Source organism: Choristoneura fumiferana, chromosome 26 (assembly GCF_025370935.1).
Source record: "Choristoneura fumiferana chromosome 26, NRCan_CFum_1, whole genome shotgun sequence".
In the NCBI taxonomy this organism is placed as follows: Eukaryota; Metazoa; Arthropoda; class Insecta; order Lepidoptera; family Tortricidae; genus Choristoneura; species Choristoneura fumiferana.
This window is the reverse complement of record NC_133497.1, coordinates 7,072,163-7,094,666: the sequence shown is the minus strand read 5'-3', so window position 1 is coordinate 7,094,666 and position 22,504 is coordinate 7,072,163. Positions and strand designations below refer to the sequence as shown.

The 22,504-nt window shown below is 40.5% G+C and overlaps 2 protein-coding genes across 4 annotated transcripts; one reads left to right on the top strand and one right to left on the bottom strand.

Annotated features, from left to right (window-relative positions):
* Window positions 1-4,281: 4,281 nt before the first annotated feature.
* Window positions 4,282-17,201, bottom strand: LOC141442581 (phosphate carrier protein, mitochondrial). Its single transcript, XM_074107597.1, has 9 exons — window positions 17,093-17,201; window positions 14,542-14,629; window positions 12,941-13,037; window positions 9,683-9,852; window positions 8,232-8,393; window positions 7,474-7,653; window positions 6,188-6,325; window positions 5,335-5,466; window positions 4,282-4,806 (listed from the first exon to the last, which is right to left on the bottom strand). The coding sequence occupies exons 2-9, from the start codon at window positions 14,623-14,625 to the stop codon at window positions 4,723-4,725; spliced, it is 1,047 nt and encodes a 348-aa protein (XP_073963698.1). The 5' UTR covers window positions 14,626-14,629; window positions 17,093-17,201; the 3' UTR covers window positions 4,282-4,722.
* Window positions 17,202-17,637: 436 nt separating this feature from the next.
* LOC141442585 (uncharacterized) lies at window positions 17,638-22,211 on the top strand. Of its 3 annotated transcripts, none has more exons than XM_074107602.1 (5): window positions 17,638-17,790; window positions 18,889-18,950; window positions 19,359-19,682; window positions 20,994-21,799; window positions 22,034-22,211. In XM_074107602.1, exons 2-5 carry the CDS (start codon window positions 18,896-18,898, stop codon window positions 22,199-22,201), a joined length of 1,353 nt encoding a protein of 450 aa, XP_073963703.1. In that variant the 5' UTR covers window positions 17,638-17,790; window positions 18,889-18,895; the 3' UTR covers window positions 22,202-22,211. The 3 variants fall into 3 exon arrangements, with proteins under 3 accessions (XP_073963703.1, XP_073963705.1, XP_073963704.1); XM_074107603.1 differs by lacking the exon at window positions 17,638-17,790 and adding an exon at window positions 18,094-18,264; XM_074107604.1 differs by lacking the exon at window positions 18,889-18,950.
* Window positions 22,212-22,504: the final 293 nt, after the last annotated feature.

Sequence of the window (22,504 nt, the reverse complement as noted above, 5' to 3'; positions counted from 1 at the left end):
GGGGGGCGGCTATAAACCTAGGCTGCCTAGGGCAGCTAGGGCATTTCGCGGCGTGCGACCATTAGGCGCGCACCGCTTTCCTCTGCGTTCTCCGCCTCCTCCCGGTGAGACCCGCTGGTGGGAGGCCGGGATCGGGCAGGGTTCGCAGGTTTAGACGGTGCGGCGGATGCAGTTTGTATGGTCCGAGCGTGTGGGTAGTTTTCGCACACTCGCTTGTTGTTGTCGTTTGTCTGCGGTCCAGAGGTTGAGTTGCGTTTCCGGACGGACCACAAACTCGCAAGGCTTGGGCCGCCCTTGGGCTCCCCTTACATTTCCCTGTCTAATGAGAACAGGTACTCAGCTCGGGCTCGCCCACCTCAAAAAGGCGACTGCCAAACGGCGGAACGCCTGCCATCTTGTTGGTTGCGAGGATCGCCTACGGCCTCTGTCTTGGACTCCCCTCGACAAACATTACTTCATTATTACGTCATGTCTCATGTCAGTCAGGAATGGAATAATAGTCGTCTACCTCAACTACATACTATGGGTTTCAATCCATCCTGCTGGATCGTGCTGTCACCGAATTGGAGCTAGTAGGTACCTAGAAAAATATTTTCAAGGTTTTATAGTCGGTTCCATTTTTGTTATTTTTTTGGAGTCTGTTTTACTTTTTTGTTAAAAGTTTTCTTTATTTCTCACTTTTTAGTGTTTCGTAGCAAAAGTACATCTTCCACGATTCCATTAAGCCCAAACACGGGTTAGTTACGTTGTTTTATAACAGAGTTCCGTTGCCTACCTTCCGGCTTCAGCATCAGATCAGTTCGAAAGAATCATTAACATTAAAAGCTCCTTCTTAGTCGCTTATCTAGGTATATTAATAATGATCGTTTATAGACGAGCGAGCATTACTTAGCTTTGAAGAGTTCCATTGGTCATCTACGGTCTTCTTCATCAGGTCCAGTTTACCAAATTATACTTTCTGAATGTAAATGCTTATCTTAATGCTAAAATCGCCATAAAGTGCCTATAAAATTTGAGGTTTGCCCTCGTTTTTAGGGTTCCGTAGCCAAAAGGGCAAAAACGGAACCCTTAGTTTCGCCATGTCTGTCTGTCTGTCTGTCCGTTCGTCCGCGGCTTTGTTCAGGGACTATCAAATGCTAGAATGCTGTAATTTTGCACGAATATATATGTAAGCTATGCCAACAAAATAGAATAAAAATTTAAAAAAAATTGTTTACAGTACCGCCCATAGACGTAGTGGGGGTGATTTTTTTTTCTCATGCAACCTTGTAGTGTGGGGTATCGTTGGAAAGGTCCTATGTCCGACACGCTCTTGGCCGGTTTTTTCCTAGGGTCCCATCATCAGATCTTGACTTGGTGGCAATGGGACCACCTAAGAAGAGTACCCTTTCGAATAAAAAAAGAATTTTGAAAATCGGTCCACAATTGACTGAGTAATAAAAAGAGTAAAAAAATAAAAAATAAAAAAAATACAACATTGGAACATAGAACCTCCTCCTTTATTGAAGTCTGTTAAAAATAAAAATAAACTAGCTATAGGTTCCATTTACATTTGTTGGAATTTTGTTCTTTGTGCTATGCTCAGTCGTAATGTCTTTGTTATCCTGTATTTGATATGGTTGACTTGTAGGTACGGTTTCTATATTGTTACCTACGTATTCGCACATCTACAGCAAAGATGACATGTCTTTATAAATACTAAAGTTTAGAAGTAAAGTTTTTTTTTTAATGTACGTATCTTTTTCTGTATGATTAAGAAATGGCATATGGTAAAAATTGGTTTTAATTAGTTACCTACAGCGTACTAGTAATTAACCCCCTTATTCATAAAACTTAACAAGCCTATGTTAACTAACAAATGCTTTGTCCCTTTCTAACAAATAGAAATGTCGAAGTGACAGATAAGGACAAACGAATTTTAGCGGCATTTTAACTAAAATAGGTTTGATTGTCGTTTATGAATAAGGGGGTAAGTTTTTGTTATCGTGCCATTCTTATGGATTTGTGTGTAAAGTTGCTTCACTTGGTACTGTACTGTACTATTAGTTATTCTAAGAATTATTATGATTTAATTTATCTAATAATTAGTAGTTCTATGTAAGTTTTGTCTTGCAAATTTTAATATTCTTTGTTCTCAGTTTTGTTTTAAAATGAAAGTACTTATTCTTAGTTTTCCATATCTTTATACTGCATTGTCAAAAGCGACCAGTTGTTAATGATTGTAATTTGTAACCGTCAGTTAATTAAACTGGCTTGTAATGTCTTTCTTATTTACCAATATAGGTAGGTACATCTTCAGATTATAAATCTTTGTTGCGCAATAATATGTATTTATTGTAATTGTTTGAAATATACAAATTAATTTTATTCCGTTTTTTTTTCTTTATTATTATTTTTTTGCATTTTTCACAGTAATATGTTTTTGCTTTTTGCAATATCTGAAATTAATTATGGCAAATATGCGTTCCGGGGCAATGAATATCTGTGTTTTGAGACAGTTTTGTCTTTCGGAAACCTTTGTCCTCCCTTTTTTCCGAACAAAACGGGGACTATGGAACACTGTGGCATGCTCGATATTTTTATGGTACGGTTTTAAGGCGTATTGAATTTGATTTTAATCTAAACTTTGTTTTCACGCCCGTAATAACAGACTTTGAAAGCCATACTTAAAAACCTCACGCGACGGTACGCCATCTAGTGAGACAAAACGATAGCCCTCATTGAGAGTGCACGATAAATACAAACTTTTTTTATTAAACTCTTCACCGCCAGTCATCCAGTCGTGCCAACCAATGGAATGTCTCACACGCCACGGTCATCTATCTATACATGACCAAGATTCAACACGAAATTAATCCTTCTGAAGTGGAATTAAAAATAAAGTTGGTTTGTCGCTGGTTTTTCTGTGGCGTACAGAGCACATCACTTCGTTTGTTTTGTGGCGGTGAAGAGGTTAAATACGATAGTAAACCATTATGTACTACATCTGTACTTATTATATGAGTGGTTCTTCAGCTGGAACTGGTTAAAAGGCCTATGCTATCGTGGGTTTAAACTCTGGCTACCTAGCATGTTTTAAGTTTTTCGAAATTGTATGCATTTGAAATTTACCATGACCTTTACGGTATAAGAAACCATTGTGAGGAAACAAAAAAATTGTGAATTTCCTCAATCCAAGAGACTGGACACAGTCTGCTGTGGACTGGACGTCCAGCAGCAGAACATACATAACGATAAGGCAGCCTATTGCTTACCTTGGAAAATCTCCATAGACCTGTGTTTTCTGTACTGCTTACTAGGTGTTGGTGTTCAATAAAGAGTTATTGTATTCTATTGTACATTAAGGCTGGAATGATGATGATGAAAATTAGTGGCCTGGCGCTGCTTCGGATTTGTAAATCTATTGGCCTGAGGTACTACTAGAGGCTCATACATTGCGTCCACATGCACTCGCGCGTAAGTCTCCCCAAACCTATTAACGCGGAATCGGCTTTAGCCAATCGAAAAACTATGTCCACGCAATAAGAGCGAAAAAGACGGCGATCGGCTCGGCCGACACGTAACGCGTTTACCGACGCCTTTTTCGCTCTTATTGCGTGGACATAAAAAGGAGACCCTAAATCGCGTACCAGACGCCATTGGTGACGATTTGCAGTTATTTCTACAGTTTATCGAACTCAAAGAGCCGCCACTAAGGGCCTACCCTAGCTGGCGCGGTTTCCGCGGAGCAGGTGGACGCCTATATAAAAATAGTATGAGCAGCCCTACTGCACGCTGTACCCGCATCCGCGCCAGCTAGCGTAGGCCCTTTTTCCCCACTGGGCACTGCCCAGGACCCCGCAATGGATTGGGGCCCCCTAGTCCGTACTCCATTACCAAACGATAACCGATAGCTTCACAACTCTCGCCTGTAAATCAGGGTTACCGAATGCATTCAGCATGTTGTGCCCAGGGCCTCTAATAAGTAAAAGACGGCCCTGTAGGCCCTAAGGCTACTAATGGTTGACCACATAATTGCGTTCTTGCACTAAGGCAAGCAGAGATATTTACGTTACATGTTTACTAAATTGAAACAAATAGTTTTGTGAGATGTATTTATTATCGTTTCTCATTCAACGATCAACTACTTACATTAATTCTTCCGTGCGAAGAACAGAATGGAAAGACAGGCTGGCAGTTCAATTTTAACAAGTACATTAAGTACCTTTTTCAACGTCAATAAGAATTTGAAAAGCTATTCCTGCCACACAAAATTTTAAGATTTCGATTAAATAAACGGAATAAATAAATAAAAATATAATTTATTTAAAAATAAATTAACATGATCGTTTACGCTTATATACTGTAACATTGGTAATCACATTGGGTATCTATTTAATACAATGGTGGCGGTGTACGGAACATTCCAACCGGTCCACGACGCAAACACGTAGAACGCAGCAACTGCATCTCCGCTTGTATTACAACTTAACATGGGAATGTAAATATTACATTAAACATGTCGTATCCTAACGACGTCTCAGTAATTCAGGCAATTCCGGAGTTCCTCCGTGTTTGAACAGTTCCTGTACGCAGGCTGGTCGTGGTTGCGGCGTTATTATTCTATCCTTCCTATAGTACTAAATATTTAACACTCACTTGAATTTGAGTCAAGTTTGTGATAGTAAGTATGTGTCGGTTGCTTAATCATTTAGTACTGTAGGGTAGTGTCTTGGTACTAGTTTACAGCTTGCCCTCGGCTTCTAGTCGCTTGCGCATAGACTCTGGCATCTCCGCTGGCGGTGGGCGGGGCATCCTCAGCCACACCTGAAAGGAGAAAGAACATTAGAGTTGCGTGATATGACTGTGTATGACTTATTTTTAAAGGTAAGTCTCATACAAGTGATGTCCACAGAGTGAGTCGGTAGGAACAATTGGGTAAATTTCTTAATCATAGAGATGAACAGTAATTACATAGATTGAGGTAACACAGCTGGGTATGTATTGCGAAAACCTAGTTTGCACATACAATAAATAACACGGTCTTTAACAGACACCGCCCAAGTCATCTAGTCGTGACAGCGAATGGAATGCCTCACACGCTACGGTCGTCTATACATGACCAACATTCGACTCGAAATTAATCCTTCTGCAATGGAATTAAAAATCAAGTGGATTTGTCGCTGGTTTTTCTGTGGCGTACAGAGTACGTCACCGTTTGTTTTGTGGCAATGAAGAGGTTAAGCAAATCGAGACAGCAATTTGTCCCAAAATAATGAGCAAGTGTGACCGTTCAAATTAAAATCTGAAAAATAACGATGTAGTATGTATAAAAAAAACAGATGTTTCTGTTACCTTGACGGCGTCATAGATGAACCACTGCAGCGCGGTGAGGGTACCGATCATGATGATCCTGGGTCCGAGACCCTTCCACACGCCCGCAAAGCCGAGTTTGCCCACGATCGAGCCCACAGTCGCCGTCTTGTCCTGGAATACACAATCATCAACTTATAAAGACCTGTCTGCGAGACAGGGAAATCCATCTTACGCCCTTACCCACAATACGTACTAGGTACAGTCAAGTGCATAAATAGCCAAAATTAGCAGTAGTAAGTGTCATCATTCGTAAGAGATGCGCATCGCTCCATGCCCGTAACCGCGTCAGCCCAAATAGAATCCTAAGCGCACTGACTGAGCGGTGGGACTCGCCGCTGTTGAGAAAGTGGATGGCAACTCCACACTTCTGTGTAATTTCATATTCTATTACTAACTCTAGGAATAAGTCTGTCTACTAACAAAATGAGTCACAGTTACTTGAAATAAAGATGATTATTATTATATAGTACATGGTGTCTTAAGGGCGGTAAATAAGGAATTACGAACGAGAGTCTATTAGAAGCCCGAAGTCGAAGACAGGGCTTTAATAAGTCGATGTTCGTAATTCTAGTACCGCCCGTGCGACATACAATGTTTTTCATCACATTTGCGAGTCTTATTTCCTACCTGGATCCTGTAACACAGGGACTCCTAGCACAGGATCCGTAGACTCTTGTTTATAAGTTTTTTATGCAATAAATTATTTTCATTATTTATATAGGACTGATTAGTACTGACACACGTTGTATGGCGTGTGGAAGCGTGGTGTGGCGCCGGGTTTTGAATACTCGTAGTATGTCAGGTCCGCACCTTAGATGTTTGAGTATCGTACCTGGTTCAGCTTGGAGACGACGGTGTCGGCCGGGTGCGACACGATGGCGCAGAACACGCCGGCGATGTAGCCCGCGGCGAACGTCACCACCAGCTGCTCGCCCTTGGAGCACTCCGCGCGCGGCTTGGGCACCACGTGCTGGACAGAACAACGTTACGTTAAAGTTACCACATTATGATTGGTTTTTTGGAGTATTTTTGTATTTTTTATTGCAACTCCAAATTTGTTACTTTTACGGGTATCCCGTGAAACCATATCGAAAATACAAACTGAGACATGCACACATGCATGCATGTTGCATGTTACTAGCACACTTGGAATTCAAATGTTATTCAATGTATAGTTAAAGTGAGAAAAGCTTTTCCATATCAGTCTTTATGACATTAGCATAAGATTGATTTTGATTTGGCCTGTGTAAAAACTTTTTTCACTACATCTATAGGTAGGTATCATTTATTTATGTTATTGAAGAGCAGGACTTTCTGCTACAAGTGTGTTTCACACATACCCCGACCTTTAATCATTGTTAACCTGCGTTCTGATTAGGGATCGGACGGATTAGCGTCATTGTCAGATAAACAAATAATTAATTTCGTACCTGAGATTTAATTTCGATTTCCAGTAAATTAATAATACAAATATGTATTAATAAATGTACATTTATTAAGAAAACAAACAAGTCTATTTCCAAGTTTTTTGATTAGAGCAACTGCTACTTTTATTAACATTAAGTAAGGTATTAATTTAGAAGCTGTGTAAACTGTTATTTGCAGAAATTCAAATGTAATTTCAAGAAATTGATTAACCTATAGATTAATTTTGGAATCATGTTCACGATATTGCGAACAATGACGGTAAACCGTCCGATCCCTGCTTCTTATGATAAACAATTAGCTTTATTTATTTTTTACTTTTTTCATTTTGTGAAATGGTCTATAGCATAGACAATGCGAATGGCGGAATATTTATTTATTTTATTTTATTAACAAATGGAATCGCTCCTCACGACCGGTTTTATGATTGTGAAACGGAATTAACCTACCTCCTTAAATAAAAATTGTATACTTACCTACCTACTCAGAGTAAAATATTAAAATTATAAATATTGTATCCATTCATTCCAAATAATCAAGTAAAATTATAAACATTGACTGCAACAATCCTATTAATTAAGGATTAGTAGTTAATTAATGAAATGTACATGTAATTTTTTATTGAAATAAACAGCATTTTTTTTTAATTGTAAACATCATCTCTAAAATGTATTCGGTAAAAAAAGTTGTTACCTTGTAAAGCAGCTCGACGGTCTTCTCGAAGCAGGCGAACTTCATCATGGTGTAGGGGATCTGTCGGCCCCAGAGCGGCACCAGCCCCTTGTAGAACGTGCCCACGCCCTCGTTCTGGACCATCTTGGGCCACGCCTCGCGCAGTGTGTTGGCGAACCCGGGCATGGTCTGGATGCGGACCTGAGCGACACCGTTTATGTACACGATGTACAGTCGGCACAAGTGTATGACTGGGTATGGTGCTCAAAATGAACTAAACACTCTTATTACCTTAGCAGTACTGCTAAGGTAATAAGAGTGTTTAGGTGATTTTCAGCATCATAACTGCTCATCTATTTTTGCTGCTGACTGTACAACTAGAACCACAGAATAGATAATAGTTGCTGGAACTACATCATTATTAAAACCTCAAAAATTCATAGAATGTATTGTTTCATAGCTTTAAATAAACGTCATAGAAAAATCGCTATATGGCACATCAACGACGATTCATGTACTCGTATTCAAGAACATGGCTGTTGACTAAGCCTACCCCAATTATTGAAACTCCTAATTCTTTAATAATTTTTTTTAACCAATTCCAAAAACGGATGATCCTCAATTCGGTTGTATTTTCAGAACTCCGTCATTTGTGAACCAATTTAAAAAAATCTTTTTTTTTAGGTATACCGTATATTTCTAGATTTGATTCCATTTAAAAAGAAAACACAACTAAAGAAGTTTTTAGGAAAAGGAAAAATGTACTTCAGGGGCCTTACCTTAGCGGCCTCGAGCGGCGACAGTGCGATGTCAGCGAAGAACTCAGCCGACGCCGAGGCAGCGAGGTACACGAACGTACGATAAGTGTACGCCGTCTCTTCATCCAGCATATTGTTGTACTGTACTTTGAACACCTCGTACAGGCCGAACTTGCAGAGACCCTGAGGAGACGAGCGGGTTAATATTGCGGGAAGAAGGCAATGGGAATCGGTGGAGCGATCAGGTGTCTCGTCTCATATCAAAAGTTGTCAACATGGTTGTTCGGCAGGAACAATTGGTATTTAAGAATAATCATTGTTTTTTTTTCTGGTTTATATTTTACTAGTTTGCCCGGCGCCCACGGCTTCGCACGCGTAAACTATTCGATCTGGTAGATACAATTGAAATTCCGGGATTTTACAAAATTCTCCTGGGAAATCCCAAAGTTTATATCATTGTCTTTATTGAGGTTGTGTTAAGTTGTTCAAGTGTCCAAAATTTCAACTCTAAACCCAGCGGTTGAAATTTCATGATTTTATCGCTATCCCGTGGAAATATCGGGATAAAAAGTATGTTTTAATCCAGGTTATAAACTAACTTTTTGCCAAATTTTATCCAATTCCGTCCAGCCGTTTCAGCGTGAAGAAGTAACAAACATACTTACAAACTTTCGCATTTAAGTCAAAAGAAAATAAGGGCCATTTAGTTTCATCAGTAAAATGAAATCAGAAATATGTTTGCTTTTTTATCAACTTTTGATAATACATCTTCATTCTCATATTTACTAGTACATTCGTAAACCAATGAAACTCACGTGGCCCCTATTTTTCTTAGAGTAGTATATTATTACAAAGTCAGAGATAAGTCCAAACTAGATCGATTGTTCGTCCCCGAAAACCCGCAGTTTTTTTTTCGTCATTACCGTTTCAGCAATTACTATTGAAAGAGATGATGCTCGTGGTTATTTTTTTGTCAAAACTAAAGACAATTACCGATCGTAAATCTAGCGTGATCAAATTTTAGCAACTTGTCCTTGGGTTGTGCTTATAAACGTGGGATGGTAATGACGTTTAACCGACGGTTGAAACGCTCGAATATTTACGACCCTACTAAATACAAATTTCATCGAAATCGTTAGAGCCCTTTTCGAGATCCCCATAATATACTCGTATAAGAATTGCTTAATACTATAAACGCGAAAGTTTGTATGGATGAATGTTTGTTACTCTTTCACGCAAAAACTACTGAGCGGATTTGCATAAAATTTGGCACACAGGTAATATATACTCTGGATTTAAATATAAGTAGGCTACTTTTTATCCCAAAATAATGTATGGTTCCCGTGGGATCAAAAAGGTTTTAAACTACATACTAATTCTGCGCGAGCGAAGCTGCGGGCAAAAGCTAGTATAAGATATATTAAAAAGGGTTTTATTATTTACGATAACATTATTTTGTTTCGCTGTAATACCTGTAGCGAGTACCCGATGAAAGTGGGCGCCCAGCCCTTGGCGAGTCCGCGGAAGCCCTCCTCGCGCACGGACACGCGGAAGCCGTTGACCACGTTCTTGTATTTGTCGGCGTCCACCTGCAGCCGGCATTTCACCAGGTCGAGGGGTACCACCGCCGTGTGGGTGATACCTGACAACAATACATATGTCTCTAAAAATCCCTTATATTAACTACTGGCACTTGAGGTATTCCATCTTAGGCCTCTAGGTTGGCAACGCATCTGCAATATCCCTGGTGTTTCAGATGTTTATGGGCGGTGGTGATCTCTTACCACCAGGAGACCCACTTGCTCGTTTGCCTTCCAGTCGAATAAAAAAATAATAATAATAAAATTATAATTTTTTTTATGACATTTTTGGTAATCTGTGGATGAGACTAGCACAGGAGCAGGCAAAGTGGCGTGAAAATTCACAGCAGTGCCTTTACCCAGGAGTAGGTGGATGTCGGTTGATTTAATTGATTGGTTGATGTCCTAAAAAAAGTCGGCCCTCAGCTCTCATAATCTATGGTCACAGGGCACCTCTGCCGCTTGTCCGCCCCGGCCACGCGCCGCGAGCGGCGGGACATTGGAATTGGTCGACGCGGGGCGGGCGCGCGACAGCTCCCCTCCGGCATGAGTTCTCATCATTGGGCATTACATTATTAACTGGAGGTACCCTAGACCCTAAGCTGTTTTGATTCCTCGGCAATATGCATGGAAACACTTTCTTTAATGACTGTATCTTTTGATAGCCTTGATTTAGAAGTTTGATTTTTTAATTCTCCAATGCCTGAATATTAATGATATTAATTTTAGGTTGATACCTCCAAGCGTTCCTGAGAAAAAGGGTTTTGACAGACGGACATACAGCAAAGTAATCCTATAAGGGTTACAGAAATAGGGTTTGCACACTCGCATTTTAATGAAAAATTTAATGCCTTTGTTTTTGCGGGAAGTCATACAGTGATACTACGGTTTTCAAATATTGTGGGACTCTTTACGAGTATAAGAGACAAGAGATTAATTTATTTATAGATAGATTTTTCTTAGTGTGTAATTAATCAACAAGTTACGCAACAGAGGGTAAGTTTAACATATTGACACACAGATAGCGCTATCTGACCTTGTCTGCGATCGTGATTGAACACGCACTATCGCGGATTACCGCTGATCCGAACCCTATCACTGCAGCCTTATCGTCAATACTAACATTTTTGTATCAGCGGGTGAGTGGGTGCAGTACAAGATTTAATTGAAATTAAAATAATTTCATGATAAACCAGTAAAGGTTGGCTACTCGGTAATTTTTTAATCTTTTAATTACGAAGTTAAAAAAGTTTTTAAATTAGCTGTTTTTTTATGCTAACGAGGATTATTCGAATTCCCCTCAAGCCCAAGCCCTCTCATTCTGAGATGAGGCCTGTGCTAGGCTGGGATGATTCCAATTCCGATTCACCGCGGTAGTCACCTGTATTAATATCTGCCACAGCGGAGCGTTCAAAAATATCTGACACGTCCTACCGGCCCTAGAAATAAAGTCGTATCAGATATTTATGCACGCTTGTTGTGTCAGACATTGGTTGGTGCTGGTAACAATTTGCACGATTTTTCTTGCAGATCTAAACTGGTCTTTAGGTCCGTGAACTCACGTCACGTGTCAAGCTATATCAGTATACCAAATATATAAATATCAGTATAGCAAGAGCGCATGCCGCCAATGACTTTGTACCAGTAACATAATTCCAGTGCCGCGGCAGATGGCAGCCGTCCAACCGAGTTCATTGCCGCGCGGTAATAGCCTGCCTTATGTAACCAACTGCGCAGAGTGAAGTTCGCCGTGACAACAGAATTTAACAGCGGGTTTCGTGTTGGATAACAGTGGCGTTTTGAAATTGCCATGGCAATTGTCGTGTTTAAAATTGATCGAAATAACCGGAACCGGAGTCTAATCAAAATCATGTTCTGAATATTAAAATAATTTTTAAGTTTTCAGTCTTCCTTCATATTCTTTTCATTCGCGCTGTCATCGTTCATCCACCATTACCTCTCATATTTCGTTTTCTAGATTTTTTTTACCGTACAACGGCAAAAACTACTAGACACTGGCAAAATTGTCCTCCAATGGACAGAGCCATATTTTTTTAAAGAAACAACAACAACAACCGGAACCGGAGAATCTACGGCAGCTTAGCTTGCTGTAGCAAATTAAGCTATGGCAATTTGAAAGCTTTGTTAAGCTTACTTTGGGACTAGGGTAATTGGTGTGAATTGTCCCGTGATATTTATTTGTCATTATTTTAGCTGCAAACCGAAACAAAAAAAAGTGCATTCTTTGACAGCGGAATCCCTGTGGTTATTAACAAGATGGCTGCCATGAGAATCACCGGTGGGATCCCTAAATTTGTATGGGACGGGGAGCAACACTAGGTTAAGTATAGTGGGCAGCCAACAAGTTAATTTTATGGGAAAGGTTATTCCCTTTTGTTGGTTCCATGATAAGTGTAAATTGGAAAGTCAAAAACTTATTTGATAGACAAGAGCAATTTATTGCTAATTTTTTATGATAATAAAAATAGTTCTTTCCCGGTTAATTCCCGGACGGGGCAGATATTCGTATGAATAATATGAATATTTGTTCTAAAGTCTTGGATGTATAATTTTTAAAGTAGATATGTTTATCCGTTGCTAGTACTTATCCATATATCCATAGTACAAGCTTTGCTTAGTTTGGTACTAGATCAATTGGTGTCAAGTGTCCCATGATATTTATTTATTTTAGTTTTTTTTTTGTAACAGCCGAATACCTTTTCCTTATAAACGCTGCAATTTCCCTGCCAGTCAAAAATTGGTCGCTGGCAGCATTAAAAAGCAAGGTCAAACAAAAGAAGGCAAAAAAAAAGAAGTTGCCATATATATGTATATGTACCGCGAAAAAACCACGCTAGCTGCTAAATAAGATAAATAAGAGCCCATTTAACAACAGGACGGTAAGCGTCACTGTAAAACTATGTAACGATCAAACGAAACTTACTTACACTTAGGCCGCGAACTGGATGACAGCGGGCAGCGGCGCGGCGAGCATCTTTTCTATTCGTTGCATGGGCTGCCAGGTAACCAGCGTGCAGCGAGCGTCTCTGCCGCGCAATGAACAGAAAACATGCTCGCTGCTCCGCTGTCCGCTGACGTCCAACCCAGCTTTAGAAACATCATAAGTCAAAACTAGAAGACACTACTTACCGCATGAGAGGATACCGCCCAGCCCGCATAGCGCGAAGTACTTGGTGGAGCCGAACTCGCAGGAGTCTCCGACTGGCGCCGCCGACGCAGCCATCCCCTAAACAAACCAATTTAAACTAACATAAGTTATAGTTTAAGAAAACTGGGACTGATGATCACCGTTTTTCTTTGAATTAGGTACTGATTTTAGGTTAGCCCTCAGCTCTCATAATCTATGGTCACAGGGCACCTCTGCCGCTCGTCCGCCCCGGCCACGCGCCGCTAGCGGCGGGACGCTGGGATTGGTCGACGCGGGGCGGGCGCGCGACAGCTCCCCTCCGGTATGAGTTCTCATCATTGGGCAATATGTAACTGATAACTACATAGGGATTAGAATAAGTTCTTTAGCTAAGAAATAGGGTATTTCTGTTTCAGACGCCGGGCGCGCCAGCTCAACTTAACCACTTATAGTACGTTGTTGTAGAGGCACGAAAGTAAGCAATAGATGAACGAGTATTGCACTTTTGGCCGAGACTAAACATTGTGCTTTTCACGATCACTGCGAAGAAATAAAAATAGTGTCACCCCTCCCGCACGCCAGCACAGCACGCCAGGAATTAAATTCAGAAATTATATTCAAAAAAGTCGTATCGTATTATGAAATATATGTAATTGATAAGAGTTGTTTTCGTAATGTGTTACATTGTTGTCGTACTTTGCGAGCCATAAATAAGTCGGCTCATGGACTCTTTATTGTACCCATAGTATATTATTTACAAGGTGAGCAATAGGCGGCCTTATCGCTTAAGAGCGATCTCTTCCAGGCAACCTTTTTTACAGAAAGAAGTATAGTTTACAACAGGTGGTGCATCGTAACAGCAATACATGTACATACATAATTATATCGTACATATAATATACGTCCAAAATAAATATAGAGTTGATATATAAAGGCTAATAATTACAAGATGAGATAGTGCTGTTTATTATATATACTCGATTTAGGTTATTTATGGCCACATTTTCGAGCAGTGTCGTGAAAAAGTACTTTGAATACCTACCGTTATCGATCTAAAGGAAAACTAGACTTAACATTATTAACTTTTATAGACTCATCTGATCTGATTTTGATCTGATGATCTCATATGAGTGTTCCATGTCTAACAAATACGACCTGTCGTTTTATCCCTTGTGGTATTTAAAAGGGCGTCAAAGGCATGACTCGCCCTTGGCGTCTAGATGGCTAAAGCTTAAAACGCATTGACAGCGGTGGCGGAGCGGGCCGACGCGGCGCGGAAGCGGCACCGGTTGTAATATTCGAGCCAATACGAAAGAGTCCACATAGAACGCTTTAATCCCGCGCGGTATTCAATGTGGACGCTTTCATGTTAGCTCGAATATTAGTTAAAATCGGTACCGCCTCCGCGCCGCGTCGCACCGCTCCGCCACCTCTGTCAGTGGGTTTTAAGCTTTATGGTGATTTTCTACGAGCGAGCATTCTCAAGCGCCCCCCGCGGGCGCCCCCATACCTACAAATTTCAATGCTCGTCTCGCCTCGTCCGTCTTGCCTCGCCGGCAGAAAATCACCATAAGGGTGGCCTAGATGGCAGCTGTGTACTGACCTGGGCGGGCGCATCGCAGCGCGCCGGAGTAAGCGGCCCGTGGAACGGCGAGCTTTTGGCCGCTTCCAGAAGTGAGGAGAACATTATTCTGAAACGATACACACCATTGCTTAGGTCGGTGTTTATCAACCTGTGTATCGCGACTCCCTGGCGGTTGGCGGTTCTCAAAGTCAAAGTTAAAGTTTTATATGCTTGAATCATGATACAAAGGCTGTTATAAAAAAAACAGTGTGGATCAACACATGCGGTCTCTTTAACAGGGTCACAGTAACTTTTAAACTTGACTAAACTTGTGCTGTGGACACATCCACAGTTAAGTTTGTCCCTAGTGTACGACCAAGTCAATCGTTGGCTCTCAGAGCTGACATCTGACAAACCCATTTGCATTTACTACTTCTTCCCTTGTGTAGAGAACTAAGCGAACACCTACGAAGCTGACATAATCACCTGGAGTGTTCAAGGCCTCAATGAAAATTTAAAAAAAGGATGCTGCAACTACTGAATGAAACACAGGCAGGCTGCTGTAGTTAGAACCATGTTTCAATATTGTTTGTATAATATTTTTACAATAAGTACAGCTAGAATAGATGATTGATTAAGTTCCTCATTATTGTGACAAAGGCATTTGACACTGATAAACAAAGTGCCAAGTAATGCCCGCTGTTGCAAGGCTGTTGCCAACAAGCAAAGGAAGTTTAAGGACAGTTATAAAAAACATTTGAGTAAAAATAGCATGACTTTTGATATTTACAAGTGTACATTTTTAACATATCAAAGGTATTGTGGGAGTTACATATTTTTAAAGTCATGTTGAGAACAAGCAGGAAGCTTTCTGATTGGGATAGGATAGGGGTTGGCAACCTGTGGCTCTTTGGACGTGAAGCTGCGGCTCTTTAGTTCCAAACTTTATATATGCACATACTATTTATTGTTAGGAAGAAAAAAAATTGTGGCTCTTTAAAAAATGTTGTAAATCTAATTTTTAACTCTTCTGACTCAAAAGGTAGCCGACCCCTGGGATAGGATGACTGAAATCTATTGACACTAAAAACAGAGGCCTTATTGTATAATAAACTTGGAATTAAAATAATTTTCACCTTTGTAAATGTCAATGCTTTAGACAATATGGCCTCAGTACTGACTTTACCATAAAGGGCACAGAGACCGATGCCCTGGCCTACTGACCTCACTGATGCCCCAAAAGAGAGATATATTATTCGCTTACACAAAAATTAAGAGTATTTGTTGTCAATGGCATTATCTTAAAAAAGTTCCTGCAGAGCTCTAAATTTATTGTTACACATGGGCCTCAGCATGCGCTAAGACAGTTCTGGTAACAAAAGAGGTGTAACTATGTCAGTCATCTTACAAAATCACCTATTATGCTGGTAGAAACTGTCTGCAAGTTGACTCAATTTAATTAAGTAAATTGTACCAACCAAAATGTTAATAAGGTCCAATGGTCATTGTAGAAATACACCATTTTTACCCAGGCAGGTGAAATTCATCCACATTAAATTTTCATATCCAGGTAAACTATAAAATCCAGTTCAGTTTTTTACAACATTTGGAACACTTAAATGAGAAAGTATTAAGTATAAGGTATTAAGAAAACATATTTAATATTTGCCTTGTCAAGAATTTTTTTTCATAGTGTGCAAAAGAGAAAAAAGACAATGAAGAATAAATTTTCACACTACAACACTACTTTTCACACTGAAAAAATTACCTTGACAAGGCAAATATTAAATATGTTTTCTTAATACCTTATACTTTCTCATTAATTGTTCCAAATGTAAAAAACTGAACTGGATTTTTTATAAATCACAACCACAAGACCACAATTCAAAAGGTCTCAATATGACTGTATTTGTTTAGTCAGGGAACCAATAGTTTTTCTCACTAATTTGTCTAGAACTACCTAAGAACTCACTGTTGTCAAAGAGTATATAATCACTGCGTACTGTTGTTATCTATTTACTGATTATTGGTATATGAGATGCTGAAAAAATACAAGGGAATCTAATCTGTACCAAAAGTCAATTCACCACGCTTTAAGATGTTACGTCTTACTGAAGGCGAACATTTTGACAAGCACAGTAATTTACATAAACTAACCGTCTTTTGTTTCAATTATATAGTTAAAAATATTGACATCGATAATGCGGATAATTAGTCAAAATTCCGGCGGTAAAAGTACAAAAAAGGTAAAATAAAATAGAAAAGTATTGTTAATGTTAAGTCGAGATACAATGAATGACGTTAATCAATACTGCTTTTAACCGGGTAACACGGCGTCAAGCCGACGAGATTTTTTAAGGAATTAATTGAATCCGTGTCGCTGGGTTTAAAAACTTAATTCAATTATTTTTTAAATTATGGAACCCCTAAAATATAGGGCAAGGTCACGTGAGAATAATTCCATTAGTACATTACGTAAGGAAAAACTCAAGTTCACGCTTAAATATACTGCAACTTGTGACTTAAAATAGATTTCATGGGTCCTTCACATGGAGGAAGCACAAATTTTAATATAATTTGGTAAACTTACATGTCTTAAAATCCTATTTTACCGATCGACACTCCACACCGCGCTTGACACACAGTGCTAAAGGAAATGCAGGGTCGAAACGAGCGCCATTGACGGAAGTTATGTAATCACGTGGAACTCTTTTTGACGTTTTGGAAGTACTCTTATGGATGTAATCACAATTTACGAAAACGCGCTTACCAGAAGACAAAATAAATCTTAAAGTAAGAGAGGTTATAAAAATAACGACTAGCTGGAAATCACTTTCACAGAAAATTCTGTAAAAAAATCTATAATTAGTTGATAGCTTCTAAGTACGTCGTCTGCCGGCAAATAGCGGAACTAGTTTTAGTCAAGTACTATATTCAATTAGTGCCACTACTCGCCACTACACCTAGTATTGACGCTAGTGTCGCAAAGAGGAGTTCACAAAAAGTCATGATCAAGCAACCGTATTGGCATTGTGGAAATAATAAGAGAGTTTTGAAACTTATTTGTTGGAAGTAAAATCATTTTATAATAAAGTAATTTAAAAAAATCATAAAATTGTTTGTGTTGATATGTCAAAGTAGTATTTGTGCCAAATTTGTGCTCCGTCATTCACTGTGGCAAATTTACAGTAGATTCAGCTAAACATGGTTTAAAACAATTATAATGGAAACATGACAATTCTCAAAACAGTTGCAGTCCCTGCACGCTTGCTTCACTTTAAATAAAATGTTAGTACGTTATGCATAGTAGCTTTTATGGCAAATCGTATGTTCGCTATTACATTAACTACTTGTAGCGCATTGTATATTGAAAAGCAGTAGCAGTGCAGCGTAGGTACCTATTGATTGGTTTGAGAAAACGATTTCATTGGCATTTCGCTAATACCTGGCGGGCGGTATTAACTTTATTGATGCTTATCAAACTATCGGCAAAAATTTTAAGATAAGTACATAGAGGGTAGGACTCAATCACTTCTGAAATTATAATATGTCATTGACAAACTGTTGACAGAGATTTGCGTGGCACAGGTAGCAATTCTTTGGTCAGCATCCTCCAGTCAATATGGTTACGCACGAGTGCTTCTTCTTAAGGCTTATGTACCCAGTCAATCGGCACAACGGCCACATATATTATAAATTTGAGTGGTATCTGCATTCTGCATCTCCCCCTTCTCACCACTTCCGAGGCTGGTGGATTCGTACGTACGTAACTCATGCACCCGTGTACTGCTGTGATCACAAGATGGCACTGAGAGCCATATTTAAGCATTTAAATGCATAATATGCCACGAATTTCAGAAACGGTTTTAAAAATTTCATCGAAACCTATGGCACAGATGATGTACTCATACTCATACTCTTTTATTGGTAATATCATTATTACATGTCATTTTGTTAAATTATTCTAATATATTCTAAAAACTAATTAATTTAATAACTTTCAGTAAATAATAGCCGTTGGCTGAAAAGTGTAGAATGTGTGCTCGACAAGCCAGTTTTTCAGTCTTTTTAAAAAATGTCTAACGACGGAGCCGAAGTAATTGTCTCGGGCAACTTTCATTCATTCGGGCATTATTTTTCGGGTTGTTGTGTTGTACTGTATCTACATGTCCCAAACAGGGTACATGACCCCAGGGTTATGATATGACCGCCTCGGGTACGAGGCCACCGACGGCGCGGCATAAGCGTCTTCTTGTCCATTGCGTTGTAGTGCCCGTAACAACGCCCGGCGTGCAATGAATAGAGAAAACGCTCATCTCGCTGCCGGTTTTTTTAATCTATTGTAGACATCGGTCATGAACTTACTTAAAAGAAAATTCATTTTAGATAGTCTATGCGAATGGCTGAACTGGCTCAAAAGACACCGAACGTACGCTCGATCTACACAGGTACCTAATTCCCATACTAATTATTAAGTAGGGACAGTCAACGTCATAAACGGAACCATCTAGAAAAACAAAAAACGATAGCCCTTCATTGCCCCATGTGTAATTATCAGACGTAGCTAGCCCTATGAACTAGTGAAAGTAGTTGGAGTTCGATTGGGGAGGGCAGGAGCGGTCCTTGTAGCTTGATTTTGGAGTCCTAGCTGATGAATATAGAAATCGATCTGTCTTAGTGTTATGTGTGCGAAAATTAGGTTTAAAATGGCTAAACTGTCTCAAATGAAAATAAAACGAAAAACAGTGTCAAATATCAGTTCAGTACCTATCCTATAACATCAGCACATCATTAATTGGTATCGTTAATAGTCTGTTGGTGACAAAAAAATATTATTTACATGATTCCGTTTCTAGATATGCCACCGTGTAGGAAGATATGTACGGGGCGGTGGATGCCGCTGCCGCTGCAAGGCCCGGCGTGCCCGGCGCTCCCCTCGTGTCCGGCGCTACCCTCGTGTCCGGCGCCCCCCTCGTGTCCGGCGCCCCCCTCGTGTCCAGCGCCCCCCTCGTGTCCGGCGCCCCCCTCGTGTCCGGCGCCCCCCGCGTGTTGTGCGGCGCCCCCCGCGTGTGCGCCGCCCCAACAGTTGTTCACCCTCGCCTGCAGCTGCGACGAGCCTGAACTGACATGCGACGAAGACACTTGCGCCAACGCGGCAGACTGCAAACAGCTACATCCATGTGACAATGTGTTTTATTAAGTTAATTTTATGGTCATCATCATCATCATATCAACCGTAGGACAATAGGCCTCCGCCACATGTTCACGATATGTTAATTAAAAATTGCCTTGAATTAATCGAAGAGTAGCCAAACTTATTACTGGTAGTGGGCGAGCAGTGTTGCTGGTGGAATCTTACTGATGTAAGATTGTCAAAAAATATTAGACACATGTTTTTCTTCTGCAAATAAAACAAAAAATATAAAGTATATACTGGTACCTACTACCTACCTAGCTGGTAAAAGCTCCGCGTGACGTCACGACGTGCGACAATTTTTAGCACGGCGTGGCATCACGGGCCCCCATTACTTTGATGCGCTTCATTTTTCTGATTTAATGTTTAACTTACAATACGTGTCAAATATTTTCTGATCTAACTGACGGGCTAAATGTATTTTTTTACCCATGAAACTACCTACCCCATTATAACGAAATTTGCCAAAATTCAAGTTTTATAACTACAGTGTTCAGGCTGTGGGTTATATACTGAGCGGCAAAAAATTTGGACCTCAAATGTATGCAGAATCGATAATTTTGTATGAAGGGTAGGCCAAATTTTGTGCCGCTGAGTATATATTTTCATTCAGTCAATCACATTACTCATATATGTATAGTTTAGAAGTAGGTACGAGTATCTCCCATGATAGATGCAAGAGGTCACTGTTGTGTCCTTTTAGAAGTTTTAGATTAGATTAGCCTATTGTTTTAACTTTTTCATCACACTTGCTCGTAAACAGTGTCGTAACATGCAAGCTACCTTGGTTGCAACCCCCCAAATAAAACCCTCGACCTTTATGTGCTTCTCATGAAACCCGTGGTCGGTAAATGAGTCATTGCCCATGCTAATTTTCATGCCATGAAGCCGAAGGTCGGTAAATAAGTTTGTTACTGCATGGTGTGCTGCTGCTCCGTGCGCGCGCTGCACACGCACGCCATGCACATGCTGCGGAGGAGGGGGCGGGGAACTGGCGCTGCCAAGAGCGCAATCAGCGGTATCGGCAATTTTTGAAAAAATATTAGTTTTTCTTTTACAAATATACAATTTTACTCGCAAATGTGATGAAAAACATTGTATGTCGCACGGGCGGTACTAAAATTACGAATATCGACTATCTCTTGTGTATTTTCAAACAGCACGTTCACAGTAAACAATTATTTTCTATTCTGATTCCATGGTCTGATTTATTCTATCCTTACTTACCTAGTGTTGGTGCATCAATCAAGTTCCAAGTATTTGATGACTTTAGATATTCCTTTTAAATTATTTCCAGCAATCTGTCCCCACGGGCTTGCCATGGATGATGACTGCGAGCTTCCCCTGAACCCGGAGCTGATCCATCTGATCTGCCCGCACTGCCATAGCCAGATCGCATTGTTCGACGACTTCAAGAAACCGCAGCCAGCCAAAAGCTATCCGATAGTCCCTTTGAATCAATCACAATCCCGCCACTCATGTCCGGCGCAAAGGAAATCCATTAATACACGATCAGCTTCAACTGAAACTACTAACATCGGCGAATATTGCCTTCCGACTTGCCCCTCCAAGAAATCCATTGAAATGAAACCTCAATCTTGTCACAGTCCTGTGCCACCTTGCTGCGGAAGTGATCTGAATGTACAAGAGGTTGAGCAACCCGAAAGGAGAAGTCCACACATCAGTCAAGTAAAGGTCGCCACAAGTGATGATCCCAAATGTCCGACTCCTCCACTAGAGCCAGTCCCCAAAAGTTGCTGCAAAAGCGCTAACGCGATACACTGTGCTGCAAACGAGAACAGGACACGTCCGACGTGCTGTAGCGAAATGGGTGGCAATGCGCCACCAGTTTCCAAAACACAAATGAAAACAGGTGCAGCAACGTGTCCTATGTGTCAACCGCCACCGGTGCAGTGCAAAGTGTGTATGCAAGCGATGGCCGCGTCGCAGCCCCCGAAATGTTGTCCGATTATCACAGCGGGGCAAGCGGATCAGAGCTCTCAGAAACAGACCCATAGAGGTAGCCAGCCTATCCAAAAGAGTCACACTGAAGCCCAATCTGCTAGAGATAGTTCAAGCAAGGGGAAGGACAAACAAAAACCTGTAAGTTTTATTTGTTTGAACATTTTAGTCGGATTCATTTTTCTGGACATTAAATAATCTGAAAAAATACAGTTTTTTAGTTAGGTACCTTCTGGTAGAATAGAAATAGAAGAATTCTAACAAATAATAGAAAGTGACATTAAAACCTACAGCCACTTCGTAATAAAATGTGACCAGAAAAATGAGGCGGTTGAAACGCTCGAATTGACCGAAAACGTTTTCGTGTCCGTCCAGCCTCCCCCGGGCCCGAACCCGGAGTGCCCGCGCTCGGGCGCGTCCCCGCTGTTCCCCGCCAAGCCGGCGCCGCAGGCGTGCCTGTGCCGCATGCCGCCCGCCTACACCACCACCGGCTGCACCGGCAACCTCTCCGGCAACTGCAACTGCACCGCTTGCAATAAATAATTCAACTCTTTATCTGCTTTTATTTAATTTGCAATCGTTTTTGGGCTCGTCCTTTAATTATTATCCGGACAGCTGAGAAGCGGAATGCCATATCGCTACACGCCGGTAAACCATTACAAACCATGAACATTTTGTTCACAAATGGAAAATGACCCTGTGTTTTTACAAGCTTTTATTTACCTACATAGTTTCACCTGTCCCGTTGTCTATCTGTCTGTAATCAAGTCTTGCAAGTTAAATTTCACCAACTTCCAGTAGTCAGATTGACTTGTTTGGAATACTTAAGTAAATCGCGTGACCATA

What these genes read in the sequence shown, in the direction of transcription:
- LOC141442581 (XM_074107597.1), bottom strand. Translation starts at nt 14,625, where the DNA reads ATGTTCTCCTCACTTCTGGAAGCGGCCAAAAGCTCGCCGTTCCACGGG. An exon ending in TCATCGGGTACTCGCTACAG is followed by an intron (nt 8,394 to 9,682) that starts GTATTACAGCGA and finishes TCGTCTCCTCAG; the next exon opens with GGTCTCTGCAAGTTCGGCCT. An exon ending in TCGTCTCCAAGCTGAACCAG is followed by an intron (nt 5,467 to 6,187) that starts GTACGATACTCA and finishes TGTGTATTCCAG; the next exon opens with GACAAGACGGCGACTGTGGG.
- LOC141442585 (XM_074107602.1), top strand. Translation starts at nt 18,896, where the DNA reads ATGCGAATGGCTGAACTGGCTCAAAAGACACCGAACGTACGCTCGATC. An exon ending in CGTACGCTCGATCTACACAG is followed by an intron (nt 18,951 to 19,358) that starts GTACCTAATTCC and finishes TTCCGTTTCTAG; the next exon opens with ATATGCCACCGTGTAGGAAG. An exon ending in GGAAGGACAAACAAAAACCT is followed by an intron (nt 21,800 to 22,033) that starts GTAAGTTTTATT and finishes GTGTCCGTCCAG; the next exon opens with CCTCCCCCGGGCCCGAACCC.